This window comes from Podarcis pityusensis (genome assembly GCF_964106645.2).
Source record: "Podarcis pityusensis genome assembly, chromosome: 2".
Classification (NCBI taxonomy): Eukaryota; Metazoa; Chordata; class Lepidosauria; order Squamata; family Lacertidae; genus Podarcis; species Podarcis pityusensis.
The window spans coordinates 49214824-49235942 of NC_138029.1; the positions used below are offsets into that span (position 1 = coordinate 49214824).

Consider the following 21119-nt stretch of genomic DNA (forward strand, 5'->3'; position numbering starts at 1 on the left):
CTTCTACAAATGTTGATAAATGGAGGACAACGTGCTCTGACACAAATAATTATGCTGTAATGATAGAGGTTACAAAAAGTGTCACTAAATATGCGGGTGCCTATGTTGCCTCAGTCTTCCACATTTGTACCAATGCTGCTATCATCAATTTGGATTGAATTACTGAGAGGCAGCATGTGACAGGGAGAGATTTCTGTTGGCAGATGGCTCATTGTCCTACCTTCATTGTTAGTTGTGTTAGTGGTGTGTATGACAACTATCTGGCATTGTAGCAGCTAATTAAATCAGTTAAATAGAACAAGAATCAAATGCTGCAGATACTGGGAAAACACATTTGGTTATCAGAGCTTCAAATGAGGGGAAAAAACTCTTATTGTTATTGCAGGAAAGGGCAAAGCTCTAGTGACTTTCTGTTTCCTTTAAATATCCGTTCATTAGCAGGGAAACTGCAGAACATGGACAGATCAATCAACTGCTAGTCAAATGCGACAGAAAGAGTGGACAGAAAGAAACCTACAAGAGAAAACAAAAAGAGACGTTTCTCTGAGCGGAGTAATATTTCTCATGCCATTGGCAGTGCACACCACAGAGCTGCACACTAATCAAGGAGCCCTGCCAATTCTAAAGCGGCGCAGGACTGCCATTGAACAAGTACAATCTACTGCTGGATTCCTTTTGATTTCCCTTTAGAAAACAAATCTGTATAGCAGTTATCTTAATCAAAAGATGCCAAGCGAACAAGCCTGCTGAGAAGGAGAGCCTCTGGTGAAATAGAGTTGGCATGTCTCACTTGATGCTTGGCTGCCACTGGGCAGGTGCAACCGAGGGAGAAGACTGCTTTTATGACTGTTACCAAAAATGGCAGCATTCCTCTCTTTTCTGAGAATTCATATTTAATACATAGCAAGGCTGCAGCTAGGAAAAAATGTCCTCATCCATATTCTCCTTTGAATTTTTATAACGGTCCAAGCACAGAGGATTTAAAAGCCATTCGATTAAATCTAATATTTGCAAATACAGGCAGATCAACCTTGCTTTGCGATATATCAGGCAATATGAAAACTTTTCTTCACACAATATAATCTGAGTTTCTTCAATTCAGGATGAGAGACAAAACTACTACATCCCCTTTAAATTAAAAAGCCATCAAAACAAGTAATCTAAAGATCCCATCACCTACATTTCTCCACTATATCCTGTATGAAACAAGTATCTTCAAAAATTAATTGCCTCTCAAAACAATGCTAAAAACACCATCACATATATGTTTTCATTCACATGCACCATACACTGTTTAAACTTGCAATGGCCAGCTCTCATCATGTACAATGATTATATATACTTTAGAAGTACTGTATATATATTGTTTACTATAATTTCTTGCAAACGCAGGCTGCAATCCTATATCCAATTTACAGAGAGTAAACAACAAATTCAATGAGTCTTAATTGTCAAGAACTACACATGGAAGATACCAAGCAGAATTTTATCAAAAGGAAAAATTCACAGTGCAGTCCTATGAATGTCTACTCAGAATTAAGTTTCATTAAGTTTAAGGTAAGTATGCATAGGATTGACCTAGTTTGGCTACAATTTTTAACATTGCTGTCTTCATCATAATAGGACTTGTAAAACACTTATTACAGATATGCAAAACACCGTTGTCTCCTCTCTAAAGATCCCATCAAATATTCTCTGTGTAACTATGGACAAGAGCTTCCATGCAATTAGGCCCAAGTATGATTTTCAGACACAACTGACTCCATACCTCCATAATTAAGCCATATCACATGACTTAAGTTTTTGAATTTATGTATTGTTTACACCTACATAACCATTGACCAAAAGCTAAGCACACAAAGACATAGAATGTGAGTAAAACTTGTTTCCAGTCATATGCAGTTTTCCTTCCCACCAATGAAAATCTGTTTCACTAGTTATTATCCAAAATGCATTTTTCTTTCGATTAAAAGAATGATGTATTCCAATCCATTGAAAATAAGTTAATAAATTATTGCTTCATTTGACTGAACTTAACTGTAACTTCCCAATGCATCCAGTGCTGAGGTGAACCTGAACCCATATCCAAAATGCCCACTCCCTGCACTATGTTGACTCTTACTGGTATTGTTTTAACAATCAGTTTCTTTAAATATCCGTACACATTGATTAATTTTTGTGTAACAGATATGGTTTTACAACAAGACATTTGGTCAAAATACCACAAGGTTGTATCAAGCACTGTCTTTCCATTAATGGACTATTCTTTGATTCAATAGAAACTTCAGTGAATGGAAGAGCAAGGGGGGAAATTTGCCCAAATTTCTGCTTCTTCCCCCAACCCCCTCTACTATCCTCCTTCTGTTTTCCCCAACCCTATGGAACACTTTTTTTGAGGGGGGGGGAGCAGAGGAAACTCTAAAAGGAAAGTGAAAAACAGCAAAATTAATTGGATACATAAAACTTGAAGTAAATTTAATGTTTTGCAAGCAGAACGCTAACTTATTTATATAATTAATATTCTCTACATAAATATGATTTAGATGCCATAGCGTTTACTGTATTGACAAAGGGCAGTTTATGAATGAAGGCTTATTGAGGAAAAGAAGGGTGGATGTCATCTTTCCTCACAAAGAAACTAGTGTCTTCTGCCATCTGCTCTTAGTTGTCAGAAGTGCAATTCATCATAATCCTTTTTTCAGGAGGAAAAGGTAGCAGTACTCATTTTTATGTGAAGGTACTGCAACATATTCCATCAATGACAGCCATTTTTTCTTCTCAGTCTAGTTAATGATTTTCTGCCGCATAAAAATCTACCTATACTTGAAGCTCTGAAAGAGGTGGCATATTATACCACTGCTACACATTTAAATCATTTATGTGTAAAGAACATGAGGAAGTAGACAACTAACTTTTACTCAGAGTAGACCCACTGAATTAATGAACAGCACTCAGTTGGGTTCATTAATTTAAATCGGTCTGCTCTGAGGAAAACTTAGCTGTATACCATCCTTACAATGTGAGCAAATAGAATATTACAAAACGGCCCTCTGCACATGCCTAAAAGATGAAACACAGACTAACAGTAATCATTGACTGAGACTTGAAAAAATCCCAATCTGTAATACTCTGAATCAACTGCAGAGCTCTAGACACGAGGTGTGTTAAAATGATCAAACATTACAATAAATTCTTAATATTTCTTTCAATTACATTGTTTTTTGAATGTTTGCAATCTTAAAGGCCAGCTTGACTAATAATTTATTTTATTTATTACAACCATTTGTATATTGCTCAATCAGAATAGTCTCTAAGCGGTTGTCATATAGACATACGCTTATTGTATGGCTTCCATAAGAGTTAACCGTTGCTTTTCTTCCTGAATATTTCATACTTCCATTCAGCCACAATTTTGCAACACAAAGGGACATCAATTGAACATCAAACACTATTAAAACACCATATTTTTAATTCAGGTTGCCTAGTTGTTTATATTATGATGCCAATGTGGCACAGTTCTCATGGGCAACTAGTGGAGATGCTTTTTGCCATTCTCAGTTCTGAATGCTGCTATTGCCTTTAACATTTTGTGAACCTAAGATGGCATAAATTGAGACCTACCAAGCTGAACAAAGCTCATCATCCCAGAGTTTTGGCCTGAAATGAAGACCAGCTGGACAGCTAACCTGGGGAGTTGCCCAGTGGAGCTGAAGGGCAACATACTCTGCCATTGGCCAAATCATCATGGTAATAAGAAGACCAACCTGGCTAAATATATCCACTAAAGAAGGAGCAGCTGCAGGGAGCCTGTTTTCCCCCTTCCTGGGAGGAAAAAAACACTCAGTTCCAGCTGCTAGCTGTCCAGTGATCACAGAAGCAAATAGAAAGGACCCTCTGTCCCCATTCACTGTCCTAAAGAACAAGAGCCACCAACTACTATTCAAGCAAGAACACCAGAGATGGAAGATCAGCCTGGTCCAAATTGGATATAAATTCTTGTAGTTCGCTACTATATTCTGGCCTTGAAGAACTTATCTCCCTAGCCAACCTTTTCCCTCTACTGCCCTTACCTTGTGTGTCTTATCGTTTTAGTTTGTAAGTCTAGTGGTGGGACCTCTCACTCTCTTGTTTATTTGACTCTCTTTGGGAGACAATAATTGTCTTAAAAGCAGGATAAAAAGAAAGAGGCTTTACTGATCTTCTGGTGAACTGCCATTTATGGCCAGTAGGTTGAATTTGGCCAGTAGGTCGCACAAGTTGCACAGACCTGTGTGGTGCATCCATCTTCCTTCCTTCCTTCCTTCCTTCCTTCCTTCCTTCCTTCCTTCCTTCCATTCATGTTATGCCACTGTTTTATAGTTCATCCATAGAGCATAGAACTTGCCAGACATTTTTTTAAAAAAGACTCTCCTCTCCCAATCATCTCATCAGTATTATCTCTTTGATTTTATTCTTCAGATGTTGGGCACTCCCAACTCCTGCCCAGGAGCACTTCTAGCCAATTTATTTATTTACTTACTTAAAAGAGGCCTCTGCAACTATCTCCACATCTACTACCTCTAAAGAGATACTGACTGCACCATTGTTACTGAAAAGTCACCTGAGGGGGTTTGTCAAAATAGTTAAAACAAAGCATACTTTCATTAACTGGCAAAATAAGTCCTCATGACAAACCCTTTATTCAGTTAGTGAGATCTTTTCTTATGAATGAAACATTTGAATTCTTTCATTTCTTAAAGAAGAAGTCATATGACATATTCGGCCACTTGTACCTTATCTCTTTTAGAGGCAGTATACAGTCCTGCATTCTTTTAAAATTACATCCTATCTTTGTACCTATATAAATATATAAACCACAAGGCAAGCTAAAGGGTTGCCTCTCTTTTAATGCATAAGGTAAATAGGTTTTCTGGAGGACTAATCCAATTCTCCAAATTTAATTTCAGAAAGATGCTACATAATATCCATTATAGCAAACACTGTCCCACAGATTTGATTAGTGGGCTCTCTGGACCTGCTTATTTCTGAACTGAAAGTGCAGTACAGCCTGGATAAATGAATTACCTGAGCAACGGAACTTCTTGCTCTTGATCTGGCTGATTCGTTTGTTGGCAAGGCGACGTGGGCTGCTGCATCGAGCGCCGCTGGTTTCTATTGGATTATCCTGCAGGTAATCAGCCAGCCACTTCAAATGGCAGTCGCACACAAATGGATTCTGAGCTAAATGCCTGCAAGAGGGATGGGATGTTTAACCAGAAGTGACCTGTGACATTGTACTCCATCATTGTTTCTTACAAACATAAAACTGAAGAATAGAGTAATTGAATCAGCTTCCAATACACCAGGCCTGGCGGAAGCCACATGGAGCTGCACTTGAATGGAAGAAATTCTGTGAACCATCTTATTTTTTAGCCCATTAAGTCTGCAGCAAGCCTTTTCAAGAAGGAAACAAAAATTAATATAGCAAAGCTTGCTTTTAAAGGGCACAGACCTTCTGTCTACAAAAGCCACTGTTTTCATGCTACAATACCCTGCAGTTGAATGCATCTTTTTAGAAATACAAGGATTAAAATAATTCTTATCACAAAACTAAAGCATTGCAGACAACAAATTGCATGTTTGTAAACTAGTGTATTTTTGGCCAGTAAGCAGTCTACAAATGAACTTAAAATGTAAGTGTGCTGGTCAGAGCTGCTAAATCCTTATGTAAAATAGATTTACTCCTGAGCATCAATTAAAAATTGATCCTGAACAAAATTGATCCTGAAACTAGAACCCAACTAATACAACAACAAAAGTGTAGGTAAAATATAACAAGTCAATATTTATTAGAAACTTGAATTGAGTAAGTGGGAAAACATGTCGTGCCACTTGGATTCGATTTCTAATAAGCAAATAGCAAAGAATAAAAATAAAAGAAAGGGACTGGCCCTGCCCCACCATAAAATTTCCTCAAAGGGTTAGGCCAGACTTCCTCAACTTCGGCCCTCCAGATGTTTTGAGACTACAATTCCCATCATCCCTGACCACTGGTCCTGCTAGCTAGGGATCATGGGAGTTGTAGGCCAAAAACATATGGAGGGCCGAGGTTAAAGAAGCCTGGGTTAGGCACTTTTGATACAGGTTAAAGTCACCTCAGCTAATTATGTATGACAACACTAACTAATCTTCCTTACTTTAGATTATTTTTCTATTTTTCAATATGTTTGAATCTTTTTATTACAGTGGTACCTCAGGTTAAGTACTTAATTCGTTCCGGAGGTCCGTTCTTAACCTGAAGCACCACTTTAGCTAATGGGGTCTCCCACTGCTGCCGCACCGCTGGAGCACGATTTCTGTTCTCATCCTGAAGCAAAGTACTTAACCCGAGGTACTATTTCTGGGTTAGCAGAGTCTGTAACCTGAAGCGTATGTAACCTGAAGCGTATGTAACCCAAGGTACCACTGTATATGCAAACCAGTAAAATAAAAAGATATAAATGAACTGAGATTTAGGGAAGAATCAAAGAGGCATTAAAAAAACAAAAACAACCCAGTGCTGTTTTACAGGCCATTTATCCAATAAACAATCTATTAATGTGCTCCAGATCTTCACCTGGATTAACTTGTATTGTGTGGTATGTCTGATTCCAAAGGGCAAAAAGGTCACGAGTCAATGTGGCAAGCTGCTACACATAAATGACTCATTGCACAAAGCAGCCAGTGTGGTGTAGTGGTTAAGAGCGATAGACTCGTAATCTGGGGAACCGGGTTCGCGTCTCCGCTCCTCCACATGCAGCTGCTGGGTGACCTTGGGCCAGTCACACTTCTCTGAAGTCTCTCAGCCCCACTCACCTCACAGAGTGTTTGTTGTGGGGGAGGAAGGGAAAGGAGAATGTTAGCCGCTTTGAGACTCCTTCGGGTAGTGATAAAGCGGGATATCAAATCCAAACTCTTCTTCCATTTTAAGGAAGGTCCAAGTGGTTTCCTGATCAATTTTTTGTAAAGAGGCCTCTGGCTAGCTTTGGTCACTGAAGACTTACACTGTATTAATTTCATGAGTTTAAATTGGTGAGGAAACCAAAAAAGTTTCTGATGGTGCCAAGCAGCTTAGCTTATTCAAAATAAAAGAATTCTCTCACACATGTGATAAATGGCTATCCAAGAAACTGTCAAAAATTGTATATACAACTTATCTAATAAAAATAAAACAATTTTGACTCCTCTTAAGCCTTACAACATGATACCATCATTCACTATAAGAAAGAAAACAAAAATAGATCAAATTGATTTTTTTGGGGGGGGGGACCTCCCATATTTTAACAGCAACTAAATCACCAAAAAGGGATAATATGTAATGTTTAATGGGCAAAAGTGGGAATACAATTTAAATATAAAGATTTTTAGTAGGGACTGATACTGATTGTTCTAGTTGTGCAAAGCCATTGAACAATTGTTCCCAACAGAATGTAATACAAGGCCAAGACAAGTGCCAAAAAATCAAATACAGTGGTACCTCAGGTTACAAACACCTTGGGTTACAAACACTTCGGGTTACAGACTCCGCTAACCCGGAAGCAGTACCTTGGGTTAAGAACTTTATCTCAGGATGAGAACAGAAATTGCACGGCGGCAGTGCAGCAGGCCCCATTAGCTAAAGTGGTACCTCAGGTTAAGAACGGTTTCAAGTTAAGAATGGAACTCCAGAACGAATTAAGTTCGTAACCAGAGGTACCACTGTATGTAGGTTGAATTTTGGTTCCTTATTTTGAAACCACCTTTTAATTAGACAATGACTAACATGTTTAGCAGTGGAACTGCAGTAGTGAAATCGGGACACAAAACACTGGTTAGGTGGATTTCCCACTCTATGCACCTATCCCATCTTTGGTTTCTAGCCTAAATATCTACTTACTATATCCAATTTGTTTGGAGTCTGTTCATATTAGCAACTGCGTAAAATGAACACAATAAACATACAATATACGAAGATATAATATTGTGAATGGAGTGGGATGAGGTACAGCAGCAACAGAGGCTAGCTGAGCTATCTACCTGCCAGGTATAGTAGTAACCTGGAAAAAGGCAAGGCCCAACAGGAGAGCCAGCCATAACATGTCGTCAGCAGCAGCAGCAGCAGCAGCAGCAAAGTCAAAACTATGGGGAAGTCTCTACTGTCACTAGCAATGTATATAAGGGCCACTGTGAACAGCAAACATTCTTTCTCATGCTGTGTTGCAATGAGTGAGTTGTATGACTTAATTCTGACTGTGTCAAAATTCTAATTCTCGCAGCAGGCCAATACCTCTGAGCAGCACAAATCTCAACTACCATGGGGTAACACAAGTCTCTACTACCAATGAAGCTGCAGGCGCTGCTGCTGCCACTTGCAGCTATATCTATTCTCGTGTTTTCTTATTATCTTGAATCAGTAAGGAAGGCAAAATATAATATTCTTACCTCTTTAAAAAATTTAAAATTTTGGAAAATTAAATGTTTTAAAATACTGCCAATTTCCCCCTTCCAGCCTTTTATCTATTTTCTTCCCTTTTTCTGTACCTTTCATTCTCTTTTCTATCTGCTCTGTCCATAACACTTTTCTTCCATCTTTTTGTCTGCTTCTTTATTTCTCAACCTCTCAACACTTCAACTGCCCACACCCCTGCGGGTTGGAGCCTTTAGCACTCTGGCAGGCATAGTGTTACTCAGAACTAAGGAATGGTACAGGATCACAAGATTATGCCATGTCCCCCATATCTGAAAACATTGAGTGTTTGGGATGGATAGTTTTAATGTATCCATGTGTAGCTGTTTGTTTGTTTGTAAATCACTTTGGGTTGCCTTGGGCAAGATAAAGTGACTAACCAATTTCATCATCATCATCATCATCATCATCAAAAACAACATTCTTGGATACTCACAGAGTTTGAATTGTTTGGAGAGGGACAAAAAGTCCTTTACTGATAGTCTGCAGCTTATTATCATAGAGAGACAGCAAATTGAGATTATGCAAATCTTGAAAGGTGTTTACTCTCAGGCAGTTGATCTTATTGGCATTCAGAAGCCTGTAAACAAAACAAAAAAATAGTTTTAAAATACAAATATTACTGAGGACTAAACAAAGCTTTTCTGAGCAAGCAATAGAAAAGAATGGTATTAGAAGTGATGCACTGTGGTATATAGGTTTCTCAGGTTACCTCGGCTGCAGTCAAAACAGAATACATGTAAATAGTAGAATATAAAGCATCCCTTAAAAACAAACAAACAACAAACCATTCTGTCTTGCAAGGAGTTGTGTATTAACAAGTTTAACATGCTACATTAAGTTTCTTAATGGGACAGGCACATACCACAATATTTCATTTAACCTGCTGGAGTTGTCTAGTTATTTCATAGAACTGGGACTATCCCTCTGAGGGCCTTTCCACACATCACTTATAATGGTATAGTTTTAAAAAGTGAATTTGGAGCTGAATGTCTGCACCTGTTATTAGAGAGTGAAAATCCCATGTTAATTGTGTGTAATAAGCAAATTGAGAAAGATTTTGTGGCTTTGGTCACACCCCTTATGTAGCCTTGTGTTCTTTGAATCAGTAAATGTCAGAGTTATGAGCTTACACAGAGGGAATATAATGCCCAGTGTTCTGGAATTTAAACTTATGGGAGTATAACAGATTAGAAGCGGTTAGAAGAGAGAAACTACTTGTGTTTGTCTAAGCTACAGCTTATTCCTGAACTTCCATCACTATCTGCCATATCTGAATAACTCACAAAGTGATAGCTCAAAAGGGAAGTGCTATGAAGCAGTTGTTTCCAAAAGAATGCCTATCAACTGCTACCTGCTTGTGTATAAATATTATCCATCTCACAATGAATATGCACAACAGTACTATATCACAATACTAAAATTCATCTCAAAAGAAAAAGAAAAAAGTCATAATTTGCCAAAGTGATACGCTTTTCAACTAAGCCCTTTTTAAGAATGTGTACTGAAGTGGCAAGCAAATAGATTAGATTATCAACAACCCTTGTGCACAATTAATATTCTCATAACTGATGTAGTAACATGAATACAATTTCAAGTGTTTAAAGAATAACCTGAGCTTCCAAAACAGAACGATAGAAAATAATTGGTTTGAAGAAGAAAAGAAAGACATTACTGTAGCATTTGCCCTCACCAACATTTTAATTTTCTGATCAGAGAAGACAAGCAAGCAAACTATCAGAGAATAACTAGAAGTACAACCTCACAGCCTTACTAAAGAAAATACAGGTTTCTGTCATTATCAGATAAGCTAGAAATCATTTTAAGTACACTACACTAATAACCAGAAAGAATTGTGAAAAGAAATTTAGACAAAGACCCCTCTTTTCTCTTGCCTGCATTTTTTATCATAGCATCATTAACAATTCTTATAAAATTAACACAAACAACAAAAATGGATAAAACTAAATGGGGAAAAGCGCAGTAGCAGAATTCAAACTACATACTATGGGGTAGAATATAGGTACTGAGGGTCTGAAGAAATCCAGGTTCTAACCTGACTCAGTCACTATTCCTCAGTCTATTTTTCATATGGCTATTGTGTCCCTCTGTGGTATCAATTTCTTTAACTATCTTATACTAGTGCCTTGTTTACAAAGGTACTCTTAGTACTGGGGTCTTGCATATCAGACTATTTTTTTTACAATTGCTGTCATACTATTTGTATATCACAGGGGTTAACAGCAGTTGAGAGTCCACCTACCACTAAGTGCTACAGCAGTTGCTAGCAGTAATTACAGGTTCCGTAGTGCACTGGGAAGTGTCTATATATTATTCAGGTACTAGCAATTACATATATAACAAATCACCTTGAATATGAAGGCAGAAAAAGTTCTACCTAAGGAGCTATGTTAGTTCATGGAAATAAACTCTGATATACCAATAATTTGGAAGGGCTGCTGGTGTTATATTACTAGGCATTGCGAGGAAGTATTCACAGTGAATATGTTTCTTACTGTTGGTGTATTATCAATGGTAATCTTATTACTGTGTGTCATGCAAAGCTAAATTCTCCATATGTTCTCCTCTGATGCATCAGCTCCCACACTGATCCATAGAACTCCAAACCTGCCATAACAAGTAGAGACACTGGGGATCAAAAGTTGCCTCTGCCTCCTTTGTCAGTGAGAGAGTCTACTCAGGCAATGCCACTCATGGGGGCAAGGTATCTAATCCCACAGCATTTTAAAAAATAATAAATAAAAGAAACACATCAATCGGGTTTTGTAAATAAATTGCAGTGCCAAAGCAGAAAGACCTTTAAAGAATAGTCAAAAGAAATTACTTCTTCACACACTGCATAGTTAAACTACCACAAGATGTTGCAATAAGCATTTCCAGTATCGGAAACATTAAGCCTCTGAATACTGGTTTTTGGGGAACGTGAGTGGGTACACTCATGTACTGATTGTGTGCTTCCTGTAGGCACTGTGAGAAGAGGATGCTAGACTAGATGGGTTTTTGGTCAGGTACAGAGGTGCTCTTCCTATGTTATTAAGATGGTAGTGTCACAGACTGGCTGGACACAGAGGAATGGTGGGCACTAGCTAGTGAACCCCCAAGGCTCAGAACCTGGGGATTGTTGGCGAGATAACAATGAGTGGTCAGAGGGAGAAGCCTGGGAAGAGTAGCTGCCGGAAGCAGAAGAGGTAACAGGGTTTAGTGAGCAGGGAGAGCCTGTGGCAGAGAGAACACCAGAATCCAAGGCGGAAGCAGGAGAGGAGGGAGCCCAAGAGGCAGAGATGAGTCAGGCTGGTGAAGAAGCCAGAGTACCTCCCCCTCCTGCTGTGCCAAGTCCCCCCCCCCCAATGCCCCAGGACCAGATAAGGTATAAAAAGGGATGAGCAGAGACAAGTGTGTCTTTGTTGTCTCAGATTGTGTCAGGGCTAGAGTTAGATGCAGGTCAGAACGAAAGTAATAAGTCACTGATGACAGTGAACTATTATTCAAGTAAACTAAAGTACAGTTCTGGCCTAGTGGTCTCAGCAACCCTGCGTGATAGTTTTTGCCCTGATGACACACATGTGAGGACTGAAGGTCTCTGTTTTCCCACCCCTGTCTAAGGCTCCTCCTTTCCAGTGCTATTCCCATGCAGTCTCAAACTGCATCTGTGAACAACTAATCTCTGTTCTGCTTTCTTCATTTTTGTGTGCGTTCTTGGAGACCAGCAGGGAAGGAAGCTGGTCGCAGCAGGAGGGAGAGACTCTCTTGATTCTTCAGCAGCCTCTTGACTCCCCTCCTTTCCAGGCTCTACTTCAGTCTCAAAGTCTGGACTGCACTGTGTCACAGACTCTTCCTGCTCACCAAACCCTGTTGCTCTTCCAGCTTCCAACACCTCCTCTCCCAGTCTTCTCTCTCTGACCACTCACCATCATCCCACCACCAATCCCCTGACTCTGAGACTTCTTCCCATGGGGGTTTAGCTGGGGTTTCCCAGCTGGTGCCTCTCACCACTCCTCTGCATCCAATCAGTCCATGACAGATTGCTTGGGAAGGACCCAGGATGAAGGAGATTTAGGCAGCTGTGGGAAGGAGGGGACCGTCAGTCTCCACAACTACCTCATCGGGGCAAGATCTACTGAGAAGAGTTGTTGTGCTAATTAGATCTGGCACTGCTCAGCAGACTTACTCTGTGTGATTTATTCCTGACACCCATTCCTGACAGGTACCTATTAATTCTTTCAAACTATAGATCAGGGGTAGGCAACCTAAGGCCCGTGGCCAGATGCGGCCCAACTGCCTTCTCAATCTGGCCTGCGGATGGTCCGGGAATCAGCGTGTTTTTACATGAGTAGAATGTGTCCTTTTATTTAAAATGCATCTCTGGATTATTTGTGGGGCCTGCCTGGTGTTTTTACATGAGTAGAATGTGTGCTTTTATTTAAAATGCATCTCTGGGTTATTTGTGGGGCATAGGAATTGTTTCATTTTTTTCTTTCCAAAATATAGTCCGGCCCACCACATGGTCTGAGGGACGGTGGACCAGCTCACGGCTGAAAAAGGTTGCTGACCCCTGCTATAGATACTAAAAACTGACAGTTCCCTACCCATCACAGGGTTATCTGAAACATGCTAGGAAAGTCCAGCACAGTGAGGCAGTGTCGCACTGTCACCCTGCTGGCAGCGGTGCCACTCTCACATACAAGGATAGTGTGGGGAGGAGAAGGGTGACAAAGAGACTGGAGCTGCATGGGTGCACTGGAACAACCATGCTCCTACTAGTGCACCCAGCCTGTCTGCCCTACAGTAAGCAGCAGCAGCACGATCAGAGGGCAAAGGCATGGCACCATCCCACCACACTGGCTGCTCCTGAATCATGTTTACCACAAATACAAATGCAACGGTCCAAAACTGGATTTATTTTTTAGAATACTTAATAGTTTAGAAGACAAATTCCAGAGAGAGTATTAGCAGTGTTTTTCACTGTAATTTTTCATAGTCCTTTATAGAAACCTATAAAGTATTGGAAACTGAATTCCAATACTGAATTGCACATCCTTTTCTTTCCTGGTACAAACCTTATTTGAAAGAGCCTTCACCTTTTCTTAACAATTACTACTTTCATATGCTACAAAGCTTCTGATAAACCTCAGAAATTATACTGGCTACTTGGATCTCTCATTAGACTTTTCTTACCCTTTTGTCTCCAGGCTAATAAGAAAAAAAAATCTAATCTACAGCCTTCTAAACGCTAAATTAGATCTAATGAGAGGGCACTTTCCCAACTGTTCAACAGCAGGTTTCAAACCAAGGCAAGCTTTTTATGGTTCAGACATCCAGGGATGATGACAACACATTAAAGACAGTTTAAAAGTCAAATTCAAATTATTTAAATAACTTGAAATATGTATATATATATATATATCACAAAATGAAAACATTCAAATCCTACTCCAAGAGGAAAGTTTTTGCAATTGCTATTATTAGGCTGGTATCATCAGATTAGGCTAGAGAAGGCTCCCCACCCCATTCTTAGTTGTTATACTAAAGTAAGAAACACATTACAAAATAAAACAGAGTTGAAACAACATCCTCATCTTTTGCAATCAGAAGCATGTCACATTTCTTATAAAAGACTCTGTCCGCTCCTTTTCTACTGAACACACATGTTAAGCCTGAAGCGTCCGACCAGTTGGTAACAACCATTTGGTCACTAATGCTAAACCATTCTGGCATTTCAGAACCTAACCAGTTTAGTATATATCTATATTTATATCTATGTCCTTAGAGCAGCTCCCTTCAAGTAAAACAGCATGGTGGTTAGTATAATTTATATTTACCTTTATATCCTGCCAGAATAGTTTATGAGTCATATTTGCACTAGGCTCCGCAGTGGGAATGTCAGCATTTATGACTTATCCGTTCACAATAGTTGGAAAAAAAGTTGCTTCAAAGAATTAACAATATATACCTTGTCTACACATTAATCAAATTGGATGGATATCTAATGATACAATTTTTGTATATTTTTATATGTTACTTCTGCTCTCTCTCTCTCTCTCTCTCTCTCTATATATATTTAATTTTATCAAAATAACAATATCTCACTACCCCCTAGCACCACTCAGACTCATTATAACAATTTATAAAATTGCCATTTCATAAAAATAGAAATGAAAAACTATCAGCCAAGGGACAGGATTTTCCACTTCATGCTAAATGCACTTCATGTCCGTCATCTATCACAGATAGTGTTCTTTTTTATCAAAAGCCAGCAGGATGCATAAATAGCAAGAGAGACTCATATATAATTAACTTATCACAACCAGAATACGGAGTTTACATGCAAGCAAAAACAATCCTAGCAAGACATCTACACCAGTCATAAGCCTAGAATAAATCTCTGTAACAAATGGGATGTTAGCACGTTTAGAATAGCAACCAACTTTGCAACTGCTTCAAACTGTTATCTACAATTCTATAGCATTCTTTACTAGCCATACTTTGCTAACAGGAAACAAGAAGGAAGTTGTAGATGCAACCTGTACAGTTACCACCTGTTTCAAACAAAATGACAGCACACCATTTCAGTAAGAACCACCGCTTCCATGTGCTAACATTTGTAGATTGCAATGAAAATAAAAATATGACAAAAGAGGATTATTGGGCATTTGAAATGGTTATTGACTAGCTTGTGGGTACTCCTAGGTCTGGAGTTGTTACTGGAGGTCCACTGCTCTGCATGGACTTGGAGATATGCTGGGAAAGCTCTTCATGTTATTCCATCTCTGAGTGAAATCTGAAGTGCCTTAGCTACTCAACAGTAGTACCTTCCTCATTGAATATTCCTCCCTCTGATTTACAACCAACAACACCATTGTTCAGCTTTCACCACAAACTGAAAACCCATCTCTTTTTTATGCATTTGGAGAGGATTAGGGTTGAAATATTGGGCCACCTGGAATTGTTATAGGAAGCAGATTAAGTTGCTGAGGTTGAGACGCATCTGATCAATTGAACAGTGTTGTCAAGCACTGGACTATGGAATTCTGGCCTCAAATAACACTTTCAAATAATCTTCACTTATCTCTTTTTCAACATTTTAAAGAAACAAAAGGACCTAATGCATGGAGTTTCTATGAAGATTATAAACCTGAAATGGTAAAGCAATGTCCCTCATACTTTTCTATGCAGAAAAAAACAGCATTTTCCCTTTACTTTCTGACTGCTTATATTGCTATACTACTATGAAATAGCTCTCTATTAGTTATACTAGAATGTACTAGTGATGTTAACGCACAGCTCTTGGGAAAACTGCTAAACAAATTTTCTGTTCTCTCACTGATTGCACTTGACTAGTAGTTAATGCTTTGTCCCAAAAGAGAATTTCAAGCTAGGACTTCAAGAGGACTTCAAGCTAGACATAAATTACTAATAAACTAAGACTACTTTGCCAATATAATTATGACATTTGAAATTCTGCTGGCTTCACATACCAGTCTTACCACACAGGAATAATGGGCTTCAATTAATTTTCAGTGCACAAAGTAACCAGCCTGCTTCTGCTAGCTGAAATTAGAGCAATAAATATCTATGAAGTTTTATAACAACAAAAGAAGTAAGGATAATACTCACAGCAACTGTAGAGACACGAGCCCATCAAAAAGACCCTTGGGAATCTCTGTGATCTTATTTCCATAGAGCACTCTGAAAAATACGAAGAGGCAAATTAAATAGTGCAAAGGTGCACTACTTACAACGAATCTTATGTTTAGCCACATTAATTTTTCTATCATTCTCCTCTTTGTCAAGAGTTAGTTCACTTAAACTGCTAGCTATCAATAAAATAAGACTTGCAGGTAAATTAAATGTTTGGAAAAACTTTTGAAAATTGAATAAAGGATTGTTACCTGCTTTATTTATGTCATAAAACATTTTCAAGATCGTGTTTGCTCTGCATCAATTTTTGGTTTATCATTTAGGCTTAGTGGGGTGGTTAAATGGGAGTGAAAATTTCATTTATGTATCTTAGCCTCTCTAGCCTATAAACATATATGAGAAAATAAAGTGACATCAATTTTTGAAAAGTTGAACAAATAAAACTAAAAAACTGTTTTGGGATCTAAAGTTATCATCAATTGCTCGGGGATACTGATGGATAAGGAAATAGGATATTACCTCCAAGACTAAAGTGAATGCACAGGCAATCTTCCCATATACAAACCAAAATTGGAGACAACTTTCATATTTGCATTATGAGGCAGCGGCAACTTACTTCACTTATATTCAATGCAATCCTATGTATGTTTTATCATAAATAAATCACATTGTGCTAAATGGTGCTTACTCCCAAATAAACGTCCGGTATTGAAGAGCAAATAAGAATGTTACTGGGGAAAAGATTTGGGATTTGAATTCGAGGAAAGCAAGAAAAGAATTTGGAGACCTGCTGAAGAAATGTTTGCATTAGGATCTCAGAGCCTGTCCTGTTGAGATGACAATTCCTAAAGGAGACAGCACTGCTCTACTATATTTAGCATTGCACATGCCCATCACCAAACAATTGGCTGTCAACGCAGCTGAGTGTCACAACCCAGAAGCAAAAAGACCACTCACACCATAGTGTGATTTTCAAAATGGATTTTTGCGTATCTCATAACCTTTTTCATTGTGCGCTGGGGGCAGTGAAAAATGGTAAGAAAAAGTATATGGTGGTTGCTTCACAAATGTTCCTTTTTCTTTCTTTTTGTTTTGCTGGATATCAATGCCCAATGTTTTGCTCTATCAGCATTTTCTAGTACATTTTGGCTCATTATTCAGGAGTAGTTTTAAACATTCTATTTAAGTGTTAGATTAGCATAATCTAAAGTCATCTATTTAGCTTTCAAAAAGGATCTGAAATACGTTACAAGTTCCAGAAGGAAATGCTAAGAGTAGTGGTAAAAGCTTAAGAGGCATGCATTGGCTTATGCTAAGAAAAGGTTGAAGGAATGTTAGCTAACAACTGCTCTAGATATTAGATACCGTAAGGAACAAACATTATGTTTCTAGAATAATTGAAGAAATCCTAGCCAAATAATTCAAGGTAAAAAAATGATTACTGCAATGCTCTATCATCAGAATCATTCAACAACATCTTCCTTCATCTCTGGCATCCCCACAAAAAACGATAACACACCTTCACTCATTAGGTGATAATGTAGTTGTGAATGACATGCCAAAGGCTAACCACCATGATGTATTTGGATTCAAGCTAATCTATCTTTTAAAAATGAGTTGAATCAGAAGGGGAAACAATTTAACATCTTATACATATCTGAAATAAATTCTCTTGTCAGCCCAAATCCGAGAACTGGTTTGACACATCATGTGAAATGTCTCCAGACAGTCTGGAAAAGGCCTTCTTTGCTGTGGGACAGCCAAATTAAATGTGCAGAAAGCCTACTGGCACCCAGAAGTCTTAGACACAGTGTGCAAAAGATTGAGAGACCTTGGGGACAGTGATATATCATTTCAGTGAAACAGCTGTAACATATCCCGAGCTATAAATATAATGAAAGAAAGAAGAAACTGATGCTCATTTCAAATCCAATACTAATTCACTAAATACCCCACTAAATTAAATGAAATTTATTTTAGTTTTGTTAGTACATTCAGGGCTAAGAGAGAATTCACATAACACAAAGTCTCTTTAGCCCCTACTCTTGATCAACATTTGAAAAAAGCAAGCTAATCCTACATATTTCTTAACTCAAAGATAAAGAAACTCATTATAACAGGGCTTGTTCAAGAAGCAGCATAGATTAGCAAATAATTTTTAATGGTCATTGCTATTACAGAAAAAACCCTGTCCCGGAAATTTCAATATTACAATCAATTACTGCTATTCAAACCATGAAAATGAGAACAAAGCAGATTTTAGAGAACTGTTAAGTGTTGGATCATTAGACACATTTAGCAGTTGTAGTGAACAAGCTTCAAACTTGCCTATCAGATTAATAAACACAGTTCTGCACCATCATTCACAATTTTGTGATGGGTGGGTGTCTGGTTACAACCTACAGTGATCAGGACATCATGTATCATAAATTAAAAGAAGACATACAGTGGTACCTCGCAAGACGAATGCCTCGCAAGACGAATGCCTCGCAAGACGAAAGAGTTTTTCATTTTTTGAGTTGCTTCGCAAGACGAATTTCCCTATGGGGGAAACGTCTTGCAAGTTTGTTTCCTTTTTCTTAAAACCGTTAATACCGTTAAAACCGTGCTTCGCAAGACGAAAAATCTCGCAGAACGAATTAATTTCATCTTGCGAGGCACCACTGTACAATAGTAAATAACAGGACAAGGAACCGTTTAAATGTAACTAAATAATGGAATAATTTTGGCTGGAATCCAAAGATCCTACTGTGCAACTCACATGGCAAAGTTTTCCCCTTCCAAGTCTGCAACTCTGGTTGCAGAAAAGCTGCTCTAGAAGGCTGTCGTCTGGCAACAAGTTTCAAGGAATAGAGATTAACTGTTGTTACTACCAACACTGTTTTTGACACTAAGTAAAAGAAATATACAAAGAGTATACTGGGTTTTTTAGAGGCCTAAATCTCTAACCTTCATAGCGTATTCATCTATAAAAGGCATCTACGAGTTGCATAAACAATGGCACCTTCAAGTCTGTCTGATCAATTTCCAATTTAAGAAAGATTAGGTTCTTCTCACAAGGTGACAATTGCACTGGGAAAAGGAAAGCATCACCAACCAATACTTGATCTATTTATTTTTAAGACTCTCCAAATCTCCTATCCAAGGTTACCCTCTACTTACAGCGAGGTGAGTGATTTCAAGCCCTGAAAAGCATCTGATGCAATATCCGATATTTGATTCTTGCTGATATCACTGTAAGGATACACAAGGGAAGAAGACAAGGTACTCATGAAAACACAATTTACCAATGCGCCCTAAGCTTTTAAAAATGATTTATCTTTAGATAACAGCAGCACACAGTTCTGCTCCACTTAAAGTTCTTAATCCTGTGGAAAGAGAGATGTGAATTCACCGAACACATAGTGACTATGGTACAATGAACTTCATTTTAAGGGTAGCATCACTACTATCTTAATTATAGCTCATACAACTATACTGACCTTCATATACGGTTCTATATTTTCTATATGAGCAATACATGGCTGAACTAAAAAATCTAGCAGTGGTTAAAAGGATAGCGAGAACTCTCCATCTAGTAAATTCTCTGTTGCATATTTATAAACACAACACATATTTTTTCTAAGAGGGTCATAAAACACAAGGAAACCTGCCTAAATTATTACACTGGAATTCCATTTATATTTCTATAAACCCTATATATAAATGCAAACACTGAATACATCTGCAATCCTACACACACTTACCTGGGAGTATGTCTGATTGAATTCAGTGGGGTTTACCTCTGGGTGAACATGCATAGGATTGCATAGCATGAAAACCCATTTATAGGTAGGCAGAAAAAGGGAAGGAACTCTCTAAGTTTCCAAGCTCCTTTATCTCATATTTGAACTCATAAAAGAAACATGAATAAAAGAAACAAATAGTATGGTAAAGCAGTATGTGTTGCACTGTGAAAAGCCAATTCTCTCTCCCTGGTACTGGGAGGTTGGGCTTTAACTTACAGGAGTGCTGGAAGCTATAGGGTGGATAGTTATGCATTGCTAACAAAAAGAAAATCTGCACCAACACAAAAGGATACAAATGTGCATAAAATTTACATATGGGGTATACAGATGCAAATTTAGAAATAATTATTATATTTTAAACAGAAATACAATACATCTCAGTATAGTGAGGAGGACATCAGGTGACTTGTGTAATTCAGTCTACTGACCAATTGCTGCTGTCAGTAGACAACTTCAGTGCTCCTGTTCTCTTTTTTAATGAATATTTATTTTTAAACCAGACTTAAACTAGACAACCCTCAAACAGAGAATTGTACCCTGACAACCCTTCAAAAGAGAGGATTGTTCTTAAAGTAGGACACATGGCCAACCTGGTAGAGTCCCTGCAATAAACAGATCATCCCTCATTATAATTGCATTTCTGCCACCCCATTCGCTGTTCCTTAATAAGGATTGGTCGTCAATCCCTTTCTCCTTCTTGTGAGTTTAAAAGACTCACTCTTTAAATTCACTTCAGTGGTTAAAAGTTTTTAAACAGAGTGTTGTTAACTGGCATTCAAATTTACACTAACAGCTTAGAATTATTACAGAACAGAAGCAATTTATTTAGATCCATACAAGTTTGTAAATAAAACTCTTGTTTGGGGATTTAATGAGAATACCACCTTTTGTAACTTTGATTTTCAATTTTACCACTGTAAAACACACACACTTTTTATTCTCTTTGAGATAGGCTCCCTACATATTTGCAATAATTTCAAAGGTTGCATTTATTCTCAGACAACCTTTGAAATCTCTTTACAAAATAAGCAATCTCCACAACCTGTAATTATACTGTATATATTGAGTAGCATATGCGCAGGCCTGATTTTTTGACATACACCTGGTACCACACAATTTTGTAGCTTTTAAACCATTATAATAGTGCAGCAGCAAAGCATGCTATACTATTAACACAGACCCCAGTGTCTGTGACAGCCTGAAATCTG

General features: G+C 38.2%; 1 protein-coding gene across 2 annotated transcripts in view; it reads right to left on the reverse strand.

Annotated features, from left to right (window-relative positions):
* SLIT3 (slit guidance ligand 3) overlaps positions 1–21119 on the reverse strand; it is a 415965-nt gene that overhangs the window by 119919 nt on the left and 274927 nt on the right. For both annotated transcript variants that reach the window (XM_080995211.1, XM_080995210.1), the window contains exons 11-14: positions 19286–19357; positions 16100–16171; positions 8901–9044; positions 5065–5228 (exon numbers count right to left, since the gene is read on the reverse strand). In XM_080995211.1, the coding sequence (XP_080851337.1) occupies positions 5065–5228; positions 8901–9044; positions 16100–16171; positions 19286–19357 (452 nt within the window). The remainder of the gene's footprint in view (positions 1–5064; positions 5229–8900; positions 9045–16099; positions 16172–19285; positions 19358–21119) is intronic.